Below are 19558 nucleotides of genomic sequence, written 5' to 3' on the forward strand. Positions count from 1 at the left end.
ACTTTAACATCCAGACTGATAAATTAGAACCTCTTCTTTCCTTCCTCTCCTCCTTTGACCGTCACCACTCCTCTTCTCCTCCTACCCACAAGGCCGGCAACCAGCTAGATCTTATCTTCACTAGACACTGTTCTACTGCTAACCTCTCCGTCACTCCCCTCCAGCTCTCTGACCACTATTTCATGTCTTACTCCCTCTCCCTCTGCTCTCCCCCCGTACTTCCTCCACCTACCCACATGGTTTCTACCCGTAGTCATCTCCGCTCCCTCTCCCCGGCTGATCTTTCCTCTTCTGTTACCTCTGCTCTCCCTGACCCAGAATCCTTCTCTCTCCTATCCCCTGATACTGCTACTGACCTTCTCCCCTCCACCCTTTCCTCTTCTTTGGACAACCTCTGTCCCTTCACCTCCAGGCCTGCATGGCCAACCCCACCTGCCCCATGGCTGTCGGACTCGGTGCGTACTGACAGACGGAGCCTAAGAGAGGCTGAGCGAAAATGGAGAAAAGGCAAACTCCCAGGGGACCTTCTTAACTTCCAAGCTCTTCTTTCCACTTTTTCCACCGCTCTTACTGCTAAAGTTGCGTTCTTCCGCTCCAAAATCCTAACCTCTGCTTCCAATCCTAAAAACTCTTTGAAACTTTCTCTTCACTCCTCCAACCCCCACCCCCTCCTCCTACTTCCTCCCTTACGATTTCACCAAGTTTTTTGACAAGAAGGTAAACGATATCAGGTCCTCCTTCTCTCATCCCCCCCGGTCCCTGTCCACCCTCTCCAGCTCTACCCTCTCCAGCTCTTCCCCCACAGCTCTCCCTCCCCTCTCCACGCCCCATCTTACCCCATCTTGCTCCCCTCTCCCCTAACGAGGTCCTAAACCTTGTTACATCTAACCGCCCCACCACGTGCTCCCTTGACCCGATCCCATCCCCTCTTCTTCAGTCTATTGCGATTGAACTCCTTCCTTTCCTCACCCACCTCATCAAGAAATCCCTCGTTTCAGGATGCTTTCCCACGGCTTTCAAGACTGCTAGAGTCACCCCCCTTCTGAAAAAACCATCACTTGACCCCTCTGATGTCAAGAACTTCAGACCGGTTTCTCTTCTACCCTTTCTGTCCAAAACACTTGAACGTGCTGTCTTTACTCAACTGTCTTCCTATCTCCACCAAAACAACCTCTTGGACCCCAACCAGTCCGGGTTCAAAGTGGATCACTCGACTGAGACAGCCCTCCTTGCGGTGACTGAGTCACTTCACGCAGCGAGAGCTAACTCTCTCTCCTCTGTCCTGATTCTCCTGGACATGTCTGCGGCATTTGACACGGTGAACCACCAGATCCTCCTCTCCACCCTCGAGGGGATGGGTGTCTCAGGCTCAGCACTCTCCCTGTTTGCATCCTACCTGACAGGTCAATCCTACCAGGTGACATGGAGGGGGGCCGTGTCGGAACCACGCATGCCGACTACGGGGGTTCCACAAAGTTCAGTCCTGGGCCCCCTTCTCTTCTCGCTCTACACAACATCTCTGGGTTCTGTTATTCGCTCGCATGACTTCTCTTACCATTGTTATGCCGATGACACCCAGCTGGTCTTGTCATTTCCCTCTGGTGACACTCAAGTGGAGGCACGCATCGCTGCGTGCTTGGCTGACATCTCGAAGTGGATAACGACACACCACCTCAAGCTCAACCTGGACAAAACCGAGCTACTGTTCCTCCTGGGGAAGGGTTGCCCACACCGAGACCTGTCCATCACCATTGACGATACCGTGGTGACACCAACTCGGACTGCAAAAAACCTGGGTGTGACCCTGGGTGACCAACTGTCATTCTCAGCAAACATTGCATCGGTTACACGCTCCTGCAGATTCCTGCTCTACAACATCAGGAGGATTCGCCCCTTCCTCACTGATGAGATGGCGCAGGTGCTAATCCAGGCTCTTGTCATCTCCCGCCTGGACTACTGCAACTCACTACTTGCCGGAGCCCCGGCGTCGGCCATCAGACCTCTGGAGCTTGTCCAGAAAGCTGCAGCTCGCCTGGTGTTCAATCGCCCCAAGTTCTCCCACACAACTTCCCTTCTCAGTTCTCTACACTGGCTACCTGTAAGATCTCGCATCCAGTTTAAGACTCTGGTGCTAGCCTACAGGGCAGTGAAAGGAACAGCTCCTTCCTATCTCCAGGCCATGGTCAAGCCCTACACCCCCGCCCGACCACTTTGCTCTGCTGCCTCGGGGCGACTGTTTGCCCCGGCGCTCAGAGGTCCCTACGGCCGATCGACCCGGTCGCGGCTGTTTTCTGTCCTGGCCCCACAGTGGTGGAATGAACTCCCCACTGACGTCAGGACAGCGGAGTCAATGCCCATCTTTCGGCGCAGGCTGAAAACTCACCTCTTCAAGAAGGCCCACCCTGAGCCTTCCACTTAGCACTTATTTAGCATCTATTGTATTCATACTAGCTTATTGCACTTATTGTATTCATATTAGTTTGTGGCACTTACTGCATTCGTTTGTTTCTGCACTGTACGTTGGCTCTGGTTTATATACATATATACATATATAAACATATACATACATATATATATATATACACACACACACATACATATATACATATATAAACATATACATATACAGTTGTGTGAAAAAGTGTTTGCCCCCTTCCTGATTTCTTATTTTTTTGCATGTTTGTCACATTTAAATGTTTCAGATCATCAAACAAATTTAAATATTAGACAAAGATAACACAAGTAAACACAAAATGCAGTTTTTAAATGAAGGTTTTTATTATTAAGGGGGAAAAAAAATCCAAACCTACATGGCCCTGTGTGAAAAAGTGATTGCCCCCTAAACCCAATAACTGGTTGGGCCACCCTTAGCAGCAACAACTGCAATCAAGCGTTTGCGATAACTGGCAATGAGTCTTTTACAGCGCTGTAGAGGAATTTTGGCCCACTCATCTTTGCAGAATTGTTGTAATTCAGCCACATTGGAGGGTTTTCGAGCATGAACCGCCTTTTTAAGGTCATGCCACAGCATCTCAATTGGATTCAGGTCGGGACTTTGACTAGGCCACTCCAAAGTCTTCATTTTGTTTTTCTTAAGCCATTCAGAGGTGGACTTGCTGGTGTGTTTTGGATCATTGTCCTGCTGCAGAACCCAAGTGCGCTTCAGCTTGAGGTCACGAACAGATGGCCGGACATTCTCCTTCAGGATTTTTTGGTCGACAGCAGAATTCATGGTTCCATTTACCACAGCAAGTCTTCCAGGTCCTGAAGCAGCAAAACAGCCCCAGACCATCACACTACCACCACCATATTTTACTGTTGGTATGATGTTCCTTTTCTGAAATGCCGTGTTACTTTTACGCCAGAAGTAATGGGACATACACCTTCCAAAAAGTTCAACTTTTGTCTCGTCAGTCCACAGAGTATTTTCCCAAAAGTCTTGGGGATCATCAAGATGTTTTCTGGCAAAACTGAGACGAGCCTTTATGTTCTTTTTGCTCAGCAGTGGTTTTCGTCTTGGAACTCTGCCATGCAGGCCATTTTTGCCCAGTCTCTTTCTTATGGTGGAGTCATGAACACTGACCTTAATTGAGGCAAGTGAGGCCTGCAGTTCTTTGGATGTTGTTCTGGGATCTTTTGTGACCTCTTGGATGAGTCGTCGCTGCGCTCTTGGGGTAATTTTGGTCGGCCGGCCACTCCTGGGAAGGTTCACCACTGTTCCATGTTTTCGCCATTTGTGGATAATGGCTCTCACTGTGGTTCGCTGGAGTCCCAAAGCTTTAGAAATGGCTTTGTAACCTTTTCCAGACTGATAGATCTCAATTACTTTGATAAACCACAGTTAATTTATGTTTTAACAGGGGGGGGGAATCACTTTTTCACACAGGGCCATGTAGGTTTGGATTTTTTCCCCCCCTTAATAATAAAAACCTTCATTTAAAAACTGCATTTTGTGTTTACTTGTGTTATCTTTGTCTAATATTTAAATTTGTTTGATGATCTGAAACATTTAAGTGTGACAAACATGCAAAACAATAAGAAATCAGGAAGGAGGCAAACACTTTTTCACACAACTGTATACACACACATATATATATATACATATATATATATACATACATACATATATACATATATATATATACATACATACATATATACATACATATATACATGCATATATACAGTGGGTACGGAAAGTATTCAGACCCCTTTAAATTTTTCACTCTTTGTTTCATTGCAGCCATTTGCTAAAATCAAAAAAGTTCATTTTATTTCTCATTAATGTACACTCAGCACCCCATCTTGACAGAAAAAAACAAATGTAGAAATTTTTGCAAATTTATTAAAAAAGAAAAACTGAAATATCACATGGTCATAAGTATTCAGACCCTTTGCTCAGTATTGAGTAGAAGCACCCTTTTGAGCTAGTACAGCCATGAGTCTTCTTTGGAATGATGCAACAAGTTTTTCACACCTGGATTTGGGGATCCTCTGCCATTCTTCCTTGCAGATCCTCTCCAGTTCCGTCAGGTTGGATGGTGAACGTTGGTGGACAGCCATTTTCAGGTCTCTCCAGAGATGCTCAATTGGGTTTAGGTCAGGGCTCTGGCTGGGCCAGTCAAGAATGGTCACAGAGTTGTTCCGAAGCCACTCCTTTGTTATTTTAGCTGTGTGCTTAGGGTCATTGTCTTGTTGGAAGATGAACCTTCGGCCCAGAGCACTCTGGAAGAGGTTTTCTTCCAGGATATCTCTGTACTTGGCCGCATTCATCTTTCCTTCAATTGCAACCAGTCGTCCTGTCCCTGCAGCTGAAAAACACCCCCATAACATGATGCTGCCACCACCATGTTTCACTGTTGGGATTGTATTGGGCAGGTGATGAGCAGTGCCTGGTTTTCTCCACACATACCGCTTAGAATTAACGCCAAAAAGTTCAATTGTGGTCTCATCAGACCAGAGAATCTTATTTCTCATAGTCTGGGAGTCCTTCATGTGTTTTTTGGCAAACTCTATGCGGGCTTTCATATGTCTTGCACTGAGGAGAGGCTTCCGTCGGGCCACTCTGCCATAAAGCCCCGACTGGTGGAGGGCTGCAGTGATAGTTGACTTTGTGGAACTTTCTCCCATCTCCCTACTGCATCTCTGGAGCTCAGCCACAGTGATCTTTGGGTTCTTCTTTACCTCTCTCACCAAGGCTCTTCTTCCACGATTGCTCAGTTTGGCTGGACGGCCAGGTCTAGGAAGAGTTCTGGTCGTCCCAAACTTCTTCCATTTAAGGATTATGGAGGCCACTGTGCTCTTAGGAACCTTGAGTGCTGCAGAAATTCTTTTGTAACCGTAGCCAGATCTGTGCCTTGCCACAATTCTGTCTCTGAGCTCCTTGGGCAGTTCCTTCGACCTCATGATTCTCATTTGCTCTGACATGCACTGTGAGCTGTAAGGTCTTATATAGACAGGTGTGTGCCTTTCCTATTCAAGTCCAATCAGTTTAATAAACACAGCTGGACTCCAATGAAGGAGTAGAACCATCTCAAGGAGGATCAGAAGAAATGGACAGCATGTGAGTTAAATATGAGTGTCACAGCAAAGGGTCTGAATACTTATGACCATGTGATATTTCAGTTTTTCTTTTTTAATAAATTTGCAAAAATTTCTACATTTCTGTTTTTTCTGTCAAGATGGGGTGCTGAGTGTACATTAATTATAAATAAAATGAACTTTTTTGATTTTAGCAAATGGCTGCAATGAAACAAAGAGTGAAAAATTTAAAGGGGTCTGAATACTTTCCGTACCCACTGTACATACATGCATATATACATACATACATACATACATACATATATGCATACCAGTGGTGGTCCGTCAGGGCCTGAAAAGCCTTCTCTACTGGCCTAAACAAAATCACAAAGTTAGTTATTTTATAGTTTAATAATTTTTCATAAATACACATTCCATCCATCCATCCATTTTCCTCCGCTTATCCGGGGTCGGGTCGCGGTGGCAACAGGCCAAGCAGGCTGACCCAGACTTCCCTCTCACCGGCAACATGTTCCAGCTCATTCTGGGGGATCCCCGAGGCGTTCCCAGGCCAGCTGGGAGATGTAATCCCTCCAGCGTGTTCTGGGTCTTCCCCGGGGTCTCTTCCCAGTTGGACGTGCCTGGAAAACCTCCAGTGGGAGGCGTCCAGGAGGCATCCTAATTAGATGCCCGAACCACCTCAGCTGACTCCTTTCGACGCAAAAGAGTAGCGGCTCGACTCCAAGCTCCCTCCTGATGGCCGAGCTCCTTACTCTATCTCTAAGGCTGAGCCCGGCCACCCTACGGAGGAAGCTCATTTCGGCCGCTTGTAGCCGCGACCTTGTCCTTTCGGTCATGACCCAGAGTTTGTGACCATAGGTGAGGGTAGGAACGTAGACCGAGTGGTAAATTGAGAGCTTTGCCTTCCGGCTCAGCTCCCTCTTCACCAAGACGGTCCGGTGCAGTGCCTGCTTTACTGCTGCAGCCGCACCGATCCGTCTGTCGATCTCCCGCTCCATCTTACCCTCAGTCGTGAACAAGACCCCGAGATACTTGAACTCCTTCGCTTGAGGTAGGCACTCCGTCCCCACCTGGAAAGAGCAATCCACCGGTTTCCGGCAGAGCACCATGGCCTCAGATTTGGAGGTGCTAACTGTCATCCCCGCCGCTTCACACTCGGCTGCAAACCGCCCCAGTGAATGCTGGAGGTCACGATCCGAGGAGGCTAACAGGACCACATCATCTGCAAACAGCAGAGAGGCGATCCCGAGACCCCCGAACCTGACGTTCTCCACCCCCAGGCTGCGCCTAGATATCCTGTCCATGAAAGTCACGAACAGGACCGGAGACAAAGGGCAGCCCTGGCGGAGGCCAACACCCACCGGGAACGTGTCTGACTTATTGCCGAGAATGCGGACACAGCTCCTACTGCAGTCGTACAGAGACCGGATCGCCCGTTGTAATGGGTCCGGCACCCCATACTCCCGCAGCACCCCCCACAAGAACCCCCGAGGGACCCGGTCGAAAGCCTTCTCCACAAAGTCCACAAAGCACATGTCGACTGGTTGAGCAAACTCCCAGAACCCCTCCAGTAGTCTTGCGAGGGTAAAGAGCTGGTCCACTGTTCCACGGCCGGGACGGAATCCGCATTGCTCCTCTTGGATCTGAGGTTCGACAAACGGTCGGAGCCTCCTTTCCAGCACCCTGGCATAAGCCTTCCCCGGGAGGCTGAGTCGTGTGATACCCCGGTAATTCGAGCACACTCTCCGGTCCCCCTTTTTGAAAATGGGAACCACCACCCCGGTCTGCCAGTCCATGGGCACTGATCCCGACCCCCATGTGACATTGAAGAGGCGTGTCAGCCAGGACAGCCCAACTATGTCCAGCGCTTTCAGCATCTCAGGGCGGATCTCATCCACCCCCGGCGCCTTGCCACCAAGGAGCTTTTTGACTACCTCAGCGGCCTCTGCCAGGGATATGGGTGAGCCTCCCCCTAGATCTTCAGGCGCTGCCTCCTCTGCAGAGGACATGTTGGTCGGGTTTAGGAGTTCCTCAAAGTGCTCTTTCCACCGCCCGACGATGTCCCCTGTCCGGGTCAGCAGTTCCCCCCCCCCCCCCCCTGCTGAGAACAGCCTGGGGTAAGCCCTGCTTTCCCTTCCTGAGCCGTCGGATGGTTTGCCAGAACCTCCTTGAGGCCAACCGAAAGTCCTTCTCCATGGCCTCCCCGAACTCCTCCCATGCCCGTGTTTTAGCATTCGCGACCACCACAGCTGCAGCCCTTCTGGCCTGCCGGTACCTGTCAGCTGCTTCGGGAGACCCCTGGGCCAACCAGGTCTTGAAGGTCTCCTTCTTCAGCTTGACGGCTTCCCTCACCTCCGGTGTCCACCACCGGGTTCTCGGGTTGCCGCCACGACAGGCACCGATGACCTTCCGGCCACAGCTCCTAGCGGCCGCGTCCACAATAGAGGCTTTGAACATGGTCCATTCGGATTCCATGTCCCCAACCTCCCTCGGGATGTGTGAGAAGTTCTTCCGGAGGTGGGAGTTAAAGACCTCCCAGACAGGGTCCTCCGCCAGATGTTCCCAGTTCACCCTCACTACACGTTTGGGCTTGCCGGGTCTTTCCAACCGGTTCCCCTGCCATCTGATCCAACTCACCACCAGGTGGTGATCAGTTGACAGCTCTGCTCCTCTCTTCACCCGAGTGTCCAAGACATACGGCCGCAAATCAAATGATACGATTACAAAGTCGATCATTGATCTCCGGCCTAAGGTGTTCTGGTACCAGGTACACTTATGAGCCACCTTATGTTCGAACATGGTGTTCGTTATGGCCAAACCGTGGCAAGCACAGAAGTCCAATAACGAAACGCCAGTCGGGTTCAGATCGGGCAAGCCGTTCCTCCCAATCACCTCCCGCCAGGTTTCTCCGTCATTGCCCACGTGAGCGTTGAAGTCCCCCAGGAGAACTATGGAGTCGGTAGGCGGTGCCCTTTCCAGGACCCCTCCCACCGACTCCAAGAAGGCTGGATACTCTGAACTGCTGTTTGGTGCATAAGCACAAACCACAGTCAGAGCCTTGCTCCCTGCAACCTGTAGGCGCATGGAGGCGACCCTCTCGTTCTCCGGGGAGAACTCCAACACAGCGGCGCTCAGCCGGGGGCTCGTGAGTATTCCCACTCCCGCCCGGCGCCTCTCACCCTGGGCAACTCCGGAAAAGGACAAAGTCCAACCCCTCTCCAGGAGCTTGGTTCCAGAGCCAGCGCTGTGTGTGGAGGTGAGTCCAAATATATCTAGCTGGTATCGCTCCACCTCCTGCGCCAGCTCTGGCTCTTTCCCCGCTAGCGATCGGCTCGCCCAGGCCTCCCGCCTGACCCGCCGCCCGGTCTGCATTGCACCCGACCCTGATGCTTGTCCCTGCGGGTGGTGGGTCCACAGGGTGGCTGCTCCATGCTGTTTAGTCGGGCTGAGCCCGACCGGGCCCCATGGGCGAAGGCCCGGCCACCAGACGCTCGCCGACGAGCTCCCCTCCTGGGTCTGGCTCCGGGAGGGTGCCCCGGTTTCCCTGGTCCGGGCTAGGTGGCTGAAGTCCGTGGGCTGCTTATCATTAGGGTCGTTTTGAACCGCTCTTAGTCTGGGCTCTCTTATTTTAAGGAGAGCTTTTATCCAATCAGATTTCACCTCTATGTTGTCTCGAAGTAAAAAAATCTGCCCGGAGGCCTTCAGAATTACAAGTGACAATCCCAATATCTGCTGCCCCTGTCGAGCGGACATTTTCAGCCTCAAACGCATTAAAACTTATTCAAGAAATACAACTGGGGAGGCTCGACTGTCTTCACTGGCGTCCATGAATCCAGAAGGACTTCTTACTGGAACTAAAACGCACGGATGTACTGAACAACCGTGCGATTAAACTCTTTGTTATCAAAGAAAGGAGAATGGACTTTGTCTTTAAATAGTGAACAGCAGCTTTGGTAAGTTAAATGAGTTTGTTTTTACATCTGCAGTAGCTTAAATATGCTTGTTTATATATTATTATTTGTACAACTTGTTTTTATGAAGATGGTTTCATATGTGATAGGAGCTATTGTTAGGTCCTATGTTGCGCTGGGGACACATTTAGTCGGTGCACAGCAACAAGAAGACACGTGATGCGGCAGAAGTCTATATACAGTATATACTGCACGCACAGTGTTAAAGTTAAAGTTAAGTTTAAGTTAAAGTGTTTAAGTGATCATCTTTGAAGATTAGCATGTTTTCAAGTAGACTCATTTTCCCTCTCGGTGTTGACAGACAAATAAATCCGTCAGTAACAAGAACTAAGATGTCGTGTATTTCCTGGAGGGAGTGATAGCGTTACTACTGTGTCTATGGTGTCATTTTTATGATATGGTTAATATTGTTCCCTCTGATGTGAATAATATTTGAATGGCTCGTGCTCTTCAGTGTGCGGTGGAATGCGTGTTGTATATTGATTTTGACTATATGCATTGTCCGTTAATGACGCAGCATTCCGTAATGCGCGTATTCATGTATCTGCACTCTGCAGTTAGTGTATTTTTAGGTGCTGAGCTTCATTTTTACAGAAAATAAATAATAACCCGTAGCTGTGGCGTTATTAGGAGGTGGTTAAACTGTAGTAGGACAGCAGTGAAGGCCCAGGTATAAAACACACAGCCCGCCACTGATACACACATATATTCGCACGCGCACACACACACACACACACACACACACACACACACACACACACACACACACACACACACACACACACACACACACACACACACACACACACACACACACACACACACACACACACACACACACACACACACACACACACACACACACACACACACACACACACACACACACACGGCAATCTAGAATCACTCACTTCTTCCTTATGGTCTCTGATATGCTGCCCACATAGTCTGAGTCCGTCTGACGTGACAGGGGAGAGGAAAAAGAAGAAAGTCAGTGATTTAGGGGATTAGGCGATGCCGTTAGTCAAACTGGTTATACAAGGTCTTGAATACTTTTGCAATAGAGGTTGAGACAGCCTCATTGTGCTCACTCATCCAAGGCCAGACCTCATATAACCAGTTTACATTGATAGGCAGGTTAAACAGCTTTGTGTCTGAGAGAGAGCAAAGGTTGTTTAGTGGCGCTGAATAGGAAAAAAATGATTCTTTCAAGAAACATGAAACTACCAAAATAGTTTGATATTGTTTTAAATATCAAATTTGCCTTAGCCCTTTGCCGAGGTTAGATAGCGCAGGGATTTTCAACCAGTGTGCGTGAGAGATCGTCAGGTGTGCCGTGGGAAAATGTGCAATTTCACTTAATCGGTCCAAAAAAAATATGATTTAGTTGCTGCAAATAATTTGCCATTGTTGAGCGTCTGAGCTGCAATATAGTGGCTGGCTAAGTAATTAAATACTCTTCCATACCAGTGGATGGCAGTAGGAAGCGCAATAATGACCTTGTTAATTTAAGACGGTAGAATTAAATGAGGTTGCGGTGACAAGACGAACAGCAATGGAGAAATATTTGAAAAGGAAAAATGCAGACTCTGAGCACTGGACAAAATTCTAACCCAGATGAAAAGCCTCGTATGAATGGTGGTCAAAAGAAAGAAAAAATGGTGATCTTGAGGCAATACGGTGAAAGTTATCTTTCGTTTGGATTTACTTTCACCGGAGTTCCGACTGAACCGACTCCGTTATGCTGGGTGTGTGGGGAGAAGCTCTCCAACAGTGCCATGGTCCCAAGCAAGCTTATTAAACGTCATCTCCAAACAAAACACCTGTCACTTCAAAGCAAAACTTGGTGTGCTGCGGGATCTTTTGAATGTAAAAAATGTACGCGGCTCAGAAAAGGTTGAAAACACAGAGATAGATGATTGATGCCACTCTCATGTCTTTATGCTAAATGTTAAGCTAAAGCCAGCAGGGGGCTAGCTTATCTTAGCATAAAGCCTGGAAGCAGAGTGACACAGCTACCCTGTTTCTGTCCAAAGTCACAAATTCTTCCTACCAGCACCTAAAGCTCACCAATTAGCATGTTGTATCTAGCTTATTTAATGTAACCGCCTATTGGTTCTAGCTTAATATCTAAGGTACATATATGACAGCTGTATCAATATTTTTATCTAACGCTTGGTAAGAAAGCAAATAGGCTACTTTCCCAAACATTTTAGCAAAGGAAAAAAAGGCTTCAGATTTAGAGGCCAACATGTGTGCATTTGTTTGTGTGTGTCTCACCTCGGCAACAAAGACAATTATGAGGAGATCTTGTTGCTGCAAAGATGTCAGGCTGTAGAGCAGAGAGCTGAGAGTGCTGACCAGGTAGCTCTGCTTCTCGCGCTTCACTGTGGGAATGCCCAGCACCATGGACACTGAGGACACACAGACATAATGAGAAAGAAGGCACAGTAACAGTGAACAGTGCTGTTCCATAAGACAGGCTTCTCTTAATTTGACTCTCACTCATCCCCCTCACTGTACAATCATACTTTACTGCATATGAGGCGCTGTGTTCTTACGAAGTTGCTGGCTACTTTGCTATCATCTAGTGATGAAATTCCTAGGAATTTTTTACCTTTTTTATTTTTAAACATTTTCAAAATTAAATTGGTTTTGAAAGTAAATCTTGAAATCTTTAAGCAAAGCTGAAACACAAAGAAGCATAACGGATTCATACGGTGTGTGTCTTTATGTTTGTGCTCCATACCTCCATGGCGTCCCTGTCCCAGGACTATGTTGGGTTGGAGGCTGTCTGGATGTTGTCTGAGGTGGGGCATGTAGAGGTAAATGTTGGGCTGGAGTAATGACTGTTGGCCTAAATAGTCTGCTTGCCGCCCTATTGTTTCTGTCCACAAGAGGAAAGAGGAATTAAGTAAATGAAAAAGTTTGCACTCAACATTCTAACAGGACTAAGTTTTTGTAAGATACTTGTAGAAACCATTACACAAATACACGGTGTTCCCATAGCTAAGGGAACCATTCACCGACCATGAACCACAGCGTCCCCAGTTCAAGTCCAGCCAGAGAACCTTTGGTGCATTGTTCTCTCCCAATATTCCTTCAGTAAAAATATTCGATCAGGAGATTAGCATTAATGCTCCTTGGTCACCCATGCCCGATAACGCTACATTGTGAACCACAAATGTGTGTTGTCAGCACGAGGAGCGCTAGTTAACGTTGGCAGCACTGCTGGCTAACTTACTGAGGTTCCATTCAGTTCAGGCTCAGTTCAGATACGTTCAGGCTCTGTTCAGTGAAAATGAATATTGGGCAAAGGTAAATTATAACGTTATCGTGATGTGTTTAAATGCAATCTTGTAAACATGTAGTAATGGTGAATAATTTGAATAAATACAGTTATTGACGGAGATGTGTTCACAGTAATATAAAATAAATGAGGAAACGAGAGAGGCGAGGAAATTGTGACCCGTTTATCTTCCCAACACTAGCTCGAAGCAGCTTATAATACATCATTAAAACTACTAATGCAAAACAAGTTTTTTAGTAGTAAAAATACAATCTGTTATTTCCCAATCTTTGAATTGTGTGTTTTTATGCACAAAAAACCCCACTATAGATGACTAAAACAAAGATAGAGGATAAGTCTAGAATTTTAAAGGTTTACACTGGTTGAAATAGTTCTGGGACAATGGTGAAAAAAAATTGTCTGTAGCCCTGTATGCCAGTTGCTATAATAAAACAAAAACTATCTGTATTGGGCAATATGGATCATCAAAGATCGGCAATTGGTATCGACAGTGCAATCGGGGTATCTCTAAAAGTTATATTTGCTCCCTTTTTTCTTTTGTCCTGATCCAATCCGAGATCCGTTACTGAAATCCATGATACGATCCAAACGGTGAGTTTTCTAATCCGCTGCACACCTACCATCTGGGCCGAGGTTAGTGTGTGTCAGTGAGAGATGGGGCTGAAGTGATGTTGGGAGGGAGGGTCGAATAAGGGCCAAAAAAAAACCTTTGCCCTGAACAGATTAATAAGGCCATAGCTGTGAAGTAATAGGTTAACAGTAATAGTCAGATCAGAAGCAGTGCTTTGTGCTAGAAGTGGCAGTATTATGTAATATAGTGTTAACTGGTAAAACCTGTATCAGTTGTGTGAAAATTATTGAAGAGGATTTGAGTGGGTGAACAATAAATCTCGGAATCCATCTGATAAAGGATAAACCTCTGGATATAAATGCAGAATCTATTTATTGTGATAAGTGAATATTAGCACCATATATTCTATAACAGAAATGTATTTTACAGGTTGAACTGAACTGCCTCTAGCACGTTTTATCACATGCTTGTTACTTTTGGTATGCACAGCACCTGCGGAAATGGTGGTGGTCGTGTTATAGTCGGGGTGGGTGATGTTGGCAGCTTTTGATATGTTCCTCAACTGTTCCAGGATGCTGCTGAGATCTGAGCTGACCTGCCCTCCCAACTCCTCAGCCACCACCAGGCGTTCGTACAGGGTCTGCAGGTCTGGCAGTACTGATGGACCTGGAGACATTGAGACAAACGCAGAGAAGTAAGTATTAATCAAAATGCTCACTGTGTCTCATCAGATGGCCCTCTTGCTCTCAAAACTTCTCCAATCAGCCGTTCCTTCCAAAGCAAGCGACACGAATAGAAAAGTTCAGCTCAAAGCGGCACGCTGTGCACTGCTGCATTGCTTGCAGCCTGTTAGGAAACGGTCTCATGCACATACTGCGCAATATTTGAGCTTTTGTTGGACAACTTTGACAGCCCTAGATCAAACTCATCTGGTCTTTCATTAATATTAGAAGTAGTATTGCTAGTGTTGCTGCAGGTGAAGCTCAGCAACTGGGCTTGTAAAATGACACCTACATATTTAGGGTTCTTTAAAAGGTAGGTCTTGGTGAGAACCGTCTCAAATCAAGGTACATTACATCATTCAGGCGAGTATATTTTTTAAAGTTGTGGAGCAGGTTTTTCTGGTAGAACACATGCATTTCCTTTATCAAATATTCTTTCAAACTTCTCAACATTTTGTAGAAAGCCCGTCCTAGAGCCAATAACCTACAGTGGCATTTTCAAATTGCTTCTTTTGTCCAACTAAAAATCCAAAACTCGAAAAGCAGCAAATCCTGACTTTTGAGAATGCAACTCAAATGCATCTTTGCTCGACAACACATTGCCACATGTCATCTTGAAAAAGTAAGCAAAATGATGAGTCACTTCAGTAACTCAAAGGCCAAAGACATCCATAATCTTGATTTTGCACTGATAAAGAAATACAGAACCCAACTACTTGAGCCAATAACACACCTTGTGAACTTGTCAATTAAAACAAAAACTTTCCCTGAAACACAGCCGTTATCAGTCCAGCCTTTAAATCTGGTGAGACTTGACATGCAATTACAGACCCACCGCCATCCTCCCAGTTGTCTCCAAGATACTGGAAAAAATTGTAGCAGAGCAACTCATAATACATCTAGAGACAAATCAGTTACTGTATCAACAACAATTTGGATTCAGACCCAAACATTCTACTGAGACTCCAAACTGCCATCTAATTGAAAAAATAGCAGGTCTTTTGGATAAAGGTCATGCTGTGGGAGCAGTTTTATTAGCCTTAAAAAAGGCTTTCGATACCGTTAACCACAGCATGCTGATATGAAAACTTCCCAAATACCAGATTTCTGATCATGCCTCACAATGGTTCGACTCGTACCTCAGGGGAAGAGTACAATGTGTGAGAGTCAATGGGGAAAAGTCCACCATCCGTGCCAATAGCATGGGGATACCCCAGGGGTCGGTTCTAGGTCCATTGCTATTCAGCATGTACATCAACGACCTACCCGAGAGCTGTCCTGGGGTTGGCTGCCAAATGTATGCCGATGATAGTTATTCATACATCTTCCAGAACATCTAGCAAGGCCGCTGACCAGCTTACTGAATCCTTACATTCTGTATCGCAATGGCTTGAGTCCTCTCACTTAACACTGAATGTAAAAAAAACAGTTTCAATATGTTTTTCAATAACGACACGAAAATGCAAGATTTATGGTAGAAATAAAAAAAGAATGAGGTCATCAGTGAGGTTGACAATGTGAAGTACTTAGGAATCATCTTAGACTCACATCTAAGATTTGATAAACAAGTGCGTAATATCAGCAAAAAAGTTAAACCAAATCTCAACCACCAGATTCTGCCATTCAGCACAGCCCAGCTCTACATGCATGCCATGATATTCTCACACCTATCATACTGCATCACTACCTGGTCACAAGCCTCACAATCAACTATACAACCCATCATATCACTGTATAACCACACATTAAATATGATGGACAAAAAAAAACTATGAGGTGGCACCATTATCACGTCTTAGAAAAACACAATATGCTCAGCTTTGAAATAAGCTACTCCAACCTAAAGCTTATTTTTAAATGCCTACATGGTCATGCTCCTTCCCTGCTTGATGAATTTGTTACAAGACACCAGCACACCAGTAGAGTGAACACGCGGCCTCAGTAAACAGGAACTCCAAAACCTCATTTGGACAATCAGTCTTCTCTGTTTAAGGAACAGTCTACCAACTGAGTTGAAAATGCAACACAATTTGAATGTTTTTAATAGGAGGTATTAAATCATGGCTAAAAGAGAAACAACATTGTTCTCACACCTAACACCCCTGTAAACACACTTGTATTTTGTGTATGTGTTTTCTTTCTTCTTTAACTTTTCTTAAAAAGCCTCCTGTGGACAGGTGTTGTAAATTAGCGTTTCGCTACAAACACTAAACACAGTGCATCTGGTCTCTGTGCATAAATGTATGTTACAATTCTAATGCCACTGTGATGTCCATATCAAATAGAATAAAATAAACATGTCTGGCACTTCAACTGACTTTTAAAGTCCAGGAAATTTTAACTTTTTTCATCCCCTTTCACCTTAACGGACACCTCAATTTAGGGACAGACTCGGAATGAGAAATGGCCCTGAACTTTTTGTCCAAACTCAAACCTTTGTTATCTTGACCCTATTCTCTGCTGTCCTACCGCATCAGCTGCAGAATCTTGACGAACAAGAAGAACTTGTATTGCTGGGCTCACCAGGCTTTTCTTGTCCAGTGCCTCCAGGTTCACTAGGGTGGGAGGATTTACGGCAATGGCTCCTAATGAATAATTAGTTATTTTAAAACTTTTAGCTGCACTCCCAATACTCCAGATGGCCAGTCATAGGTGCTTCACTTTATTTTGCAAATGCATGCAGTATTTCACTAGTAAATAATTTACATTTTAACCTGTTTACAACTGAAATTCCAACTGCTGTCACTGTTTACATACGAACACTGACACTGATACTGACACTATTGACTGTGCACACACTTCAACTATCTCAATTCAACTGGTAATCCGCTGCTTTCATCTCTATCTCTTGAAGTGAACTGTTTTCCACTGCTTTCAGTGCTTATTTATAAAATTAAATTTCAATAATTAACATTTTAGGACATTCAAAACAGGGAAGAAAACTTTGGTTCCCCTTGTACAAAGTCTTTAATTGGGTCATCATGGGCAGGAGTGGTCAAAGGACAAAAGAGATTGGCCCTCCCTCTTTTCCAATCCCTAGAGGTTGACAGTGTCCTCCCGCTGTCAAACTTATTCGCTCCACTTGGTGATTTACCATGACAATAGTTCATTTGCTCCTGTGCCAATTTGACATCTACCATGAGAAGGAAGCACACGGCTAGCCCCATAAGAGGCGCAATGTCCAGTACTTCCCAGCCCAAACGTCTGAGTAGGTCATCCCCTCCAGGTCCAGGGTCCCGTCGTCTGGAGGCCCCCTCTACCCCTTCCATCTGGAGAGAGTGGGCCCCGTCTGTCTGCCTGCCCAGTCACCTTCCCAAGTGGCATGGCAGTCTGGTCTGCCTCTTGTTGAAAATGCACCTGTTATCAATGTCAGGGGAAAATAAATCTTGCCATGTATCGATGCAACGTCTCAGATCAGGAGTTTCTGCTGTTGGGAGACTCAATTGTTCCTTATGTGGAACTCCCCAGGTGCTTAACATAGTGTTTCTCTGGTGCAAACAGATTGGATATAGCTCACTATATCCCAGTATCTGCCCATAGTCTTCATCCACATGCGTACAAATGGCATCAGGTATAAGCAATCAATCAAACTCCAACAACAACTGCTTGCTTTAACTGTGAAAAGGCTTCAGGGGATGAGTTCTGCCACCGGTTTTAGCTTTATTGATCACTTCGATGTATTTTGGAATAGGAGAGACTTATATAGGAGAATGGTCTATATAAGCTCACCCTAACAAAAAGGAAACGAATGTGCTGACAGCTAATTTTGGACAATACCTGTCCATGGTGACAACCCAACACAACCCCCCCTGGTCAGTATTCACATGATTCTCAAGTAAACACGATAACAACCACTGGGGGTAGAAGAACAACCATAGTGCAGTTGATGAAGCAGCACACAAATACAGGTAGGCTGTATCCAATCAAATCACAATCTCTTGCACCAGTCAACTCTGCCCAAGCAATTCAAATGACTCTTCTAAATGTGAGATCACTTATAAATAATTATTTTGTATGTTATAATTTTATTTTTGGATCTAATATTCATATCCTCATAATCACAAAATCTTGGCTGACACCAAAAGGTCTTGTTAGACTACTCGAAGCTTGTCTACCTGATTATTGTTTGTTAAACCAGCCCAGACTAACAAACAGTGCAACATAAAGACAGCTTCAAATGCTCAAATATTGATCTATGACTGGTGGACCTAGAAGTGCCCTGCCGAGATTCGATAAGATGCTTATCTTGGAGACTTTAACCTTCGCGTGCAGTTAAAAATTACGCGTGGGTTGAAACGTTTTTCAAAAACCCACACTGTCGACCGGTACAAACAAGTTCATCAATGTAACGTTACTAGTTTCTCACAGTTTTTATGAGAACAGATGAAGACAAATTGTTCCAGACCAACAAGTTATGCTATCTTGGTAGTAACAGCAGGTTACACTGACAGCTTACCTCCATCACTGGGAATCGATTTAATCCAAGTAATTGACGCAATACACGCAAAAACCAGCAGACATCCAAATCTGAAGGAGTAAAGCCTCATTTCATTTCTCAGTGACAGTCCGTCCGTCTTTGTCTACCGACTTGCCGCCGGTTCCCAGCATGCAGCAGGTGGATGTGAGCGTGTCAGGTAAAGTGCAGGTAATGTTGCGCTGTATGCTAACAGTTGTGACTCTACCCGATACCTGGACCAAACAAAACCAAAGCATGCCCTTTACTATCCTTTTCCTTTCCGGGGTGTGAACTGCTACATCAAGTACAGCTCATGTTAATATGCCGTCAAACTTCCTGCTGTACCAATGGCCAGGTAAAAAAATGAATGTACGGGCAACAGCGACATCTGCTGGTGGATTGAGAGAACGCGTGGCCTGTCAATCGTGACTTGAAGATTATACTAGAAACAAATTTTAAAATATGAATTATTCAAATGCTTTTAAAAAACTTTTGTAGTTGTTTTATAACCCAACGTTACATTTCCAGCACAAATTACAAAGCCTGTGTGACGTTACAACATTTTAGATGAAAGTTAGATTATAGAAATAGACTGTTTTACTATGTATAACGCTTCTTTTCTTCCCCTTTAATTGCATACAATCCATGTTTTAGGTCTTCCAACCGATTCAAACACTAAATATAATGATACTTTCCCCTTTACCAGCTATTTACTATACAGTGTAGCCTCAGTTCAATGTAGGGGATGTAGCTCAGTGGTAGAGCGCATGCTTTGCATGTATGAGGCCCCGGGTTCAATCCCCGGCATTTCCACGATATCTTTTCTCAGGTGTATTTATGTTATGCTCTCTCAGGCCTGTGGATAATATTTTTCAACTATCCCAGTAAGCACCAACCGGGATTTCAACATTGATTTGTAATTGAAAACTGGGTGATATTCGGTCTGTACGTCTGAGACCTATTTTTGCTGTCTTTTCAACCGGCTAA

General features: G+C 45.5%; 1 protein-coding gene and 1 non-coding gene across 2 annotated transcripts in view; one reads left to right on the forward strand and one right to left on the reverse strand.

The window, feature by feature from the left end:
• Positions 1-18840, reverse strand: part of LOC142950201 (alpha-1,3-mannosyl-glycoprotein 4-beta-N-acetylglucosaminyltransferase B) — a 61688-nt gene extending 42848 nt beyond the window's left edge. The window contains exons 1-5 of the mRNA XM_076092114.1: positions 18572-18840; positions 13886-14059; positions 12262-12399; positions 11793-11926; positions 10424-10470 (exon numbers count right to left, since the gene is read on the reverse strand). Of these exons, the coding sequence (XP_075948229.1) occupies positions 10424-10470; positions 11793-11926; positions 12262-12399; positions 13886-14059; positions 18572-18662 (584 nt within the window). The 5' untranslated portion in view covers positions 18663-18840. The remainder of the gene's footprint in view (positions 1-10423; positions 10471-11792; positions 11927-12261; positions 12400-13885; positions 14060-18571) is intronic.
• A 472-nt stretch (positions 18841-19312) lies between these two features.
• Positions 19313-19384, forward strand: trnaa-ugc (transfer RNA alanine (anticodon UGC)). Its single transcript has one exon. It is a non-coding gene; the product is annotated as a tRNA-Ala (tRNA).
• The last annotated feature ends 174 nt before the right edge of the window (positions 19385-19558 follow it).

Source organism: Anarhichas minor, unplaced genomic scaffold, assembly GCF_050575085.1.
Source record: "Anarhichas minor isolate MPS153535 unplaced genomic scaffold, ASM5057508v1 ptg000015l, whole genome shotgun sequence".
Taxonomy (NCBI): Eukaryota; Metazoa; Chordata; class Actinopteri; order Perciformes; family Anarhichadidae; genus Anarhichas; species Anarhichas minor.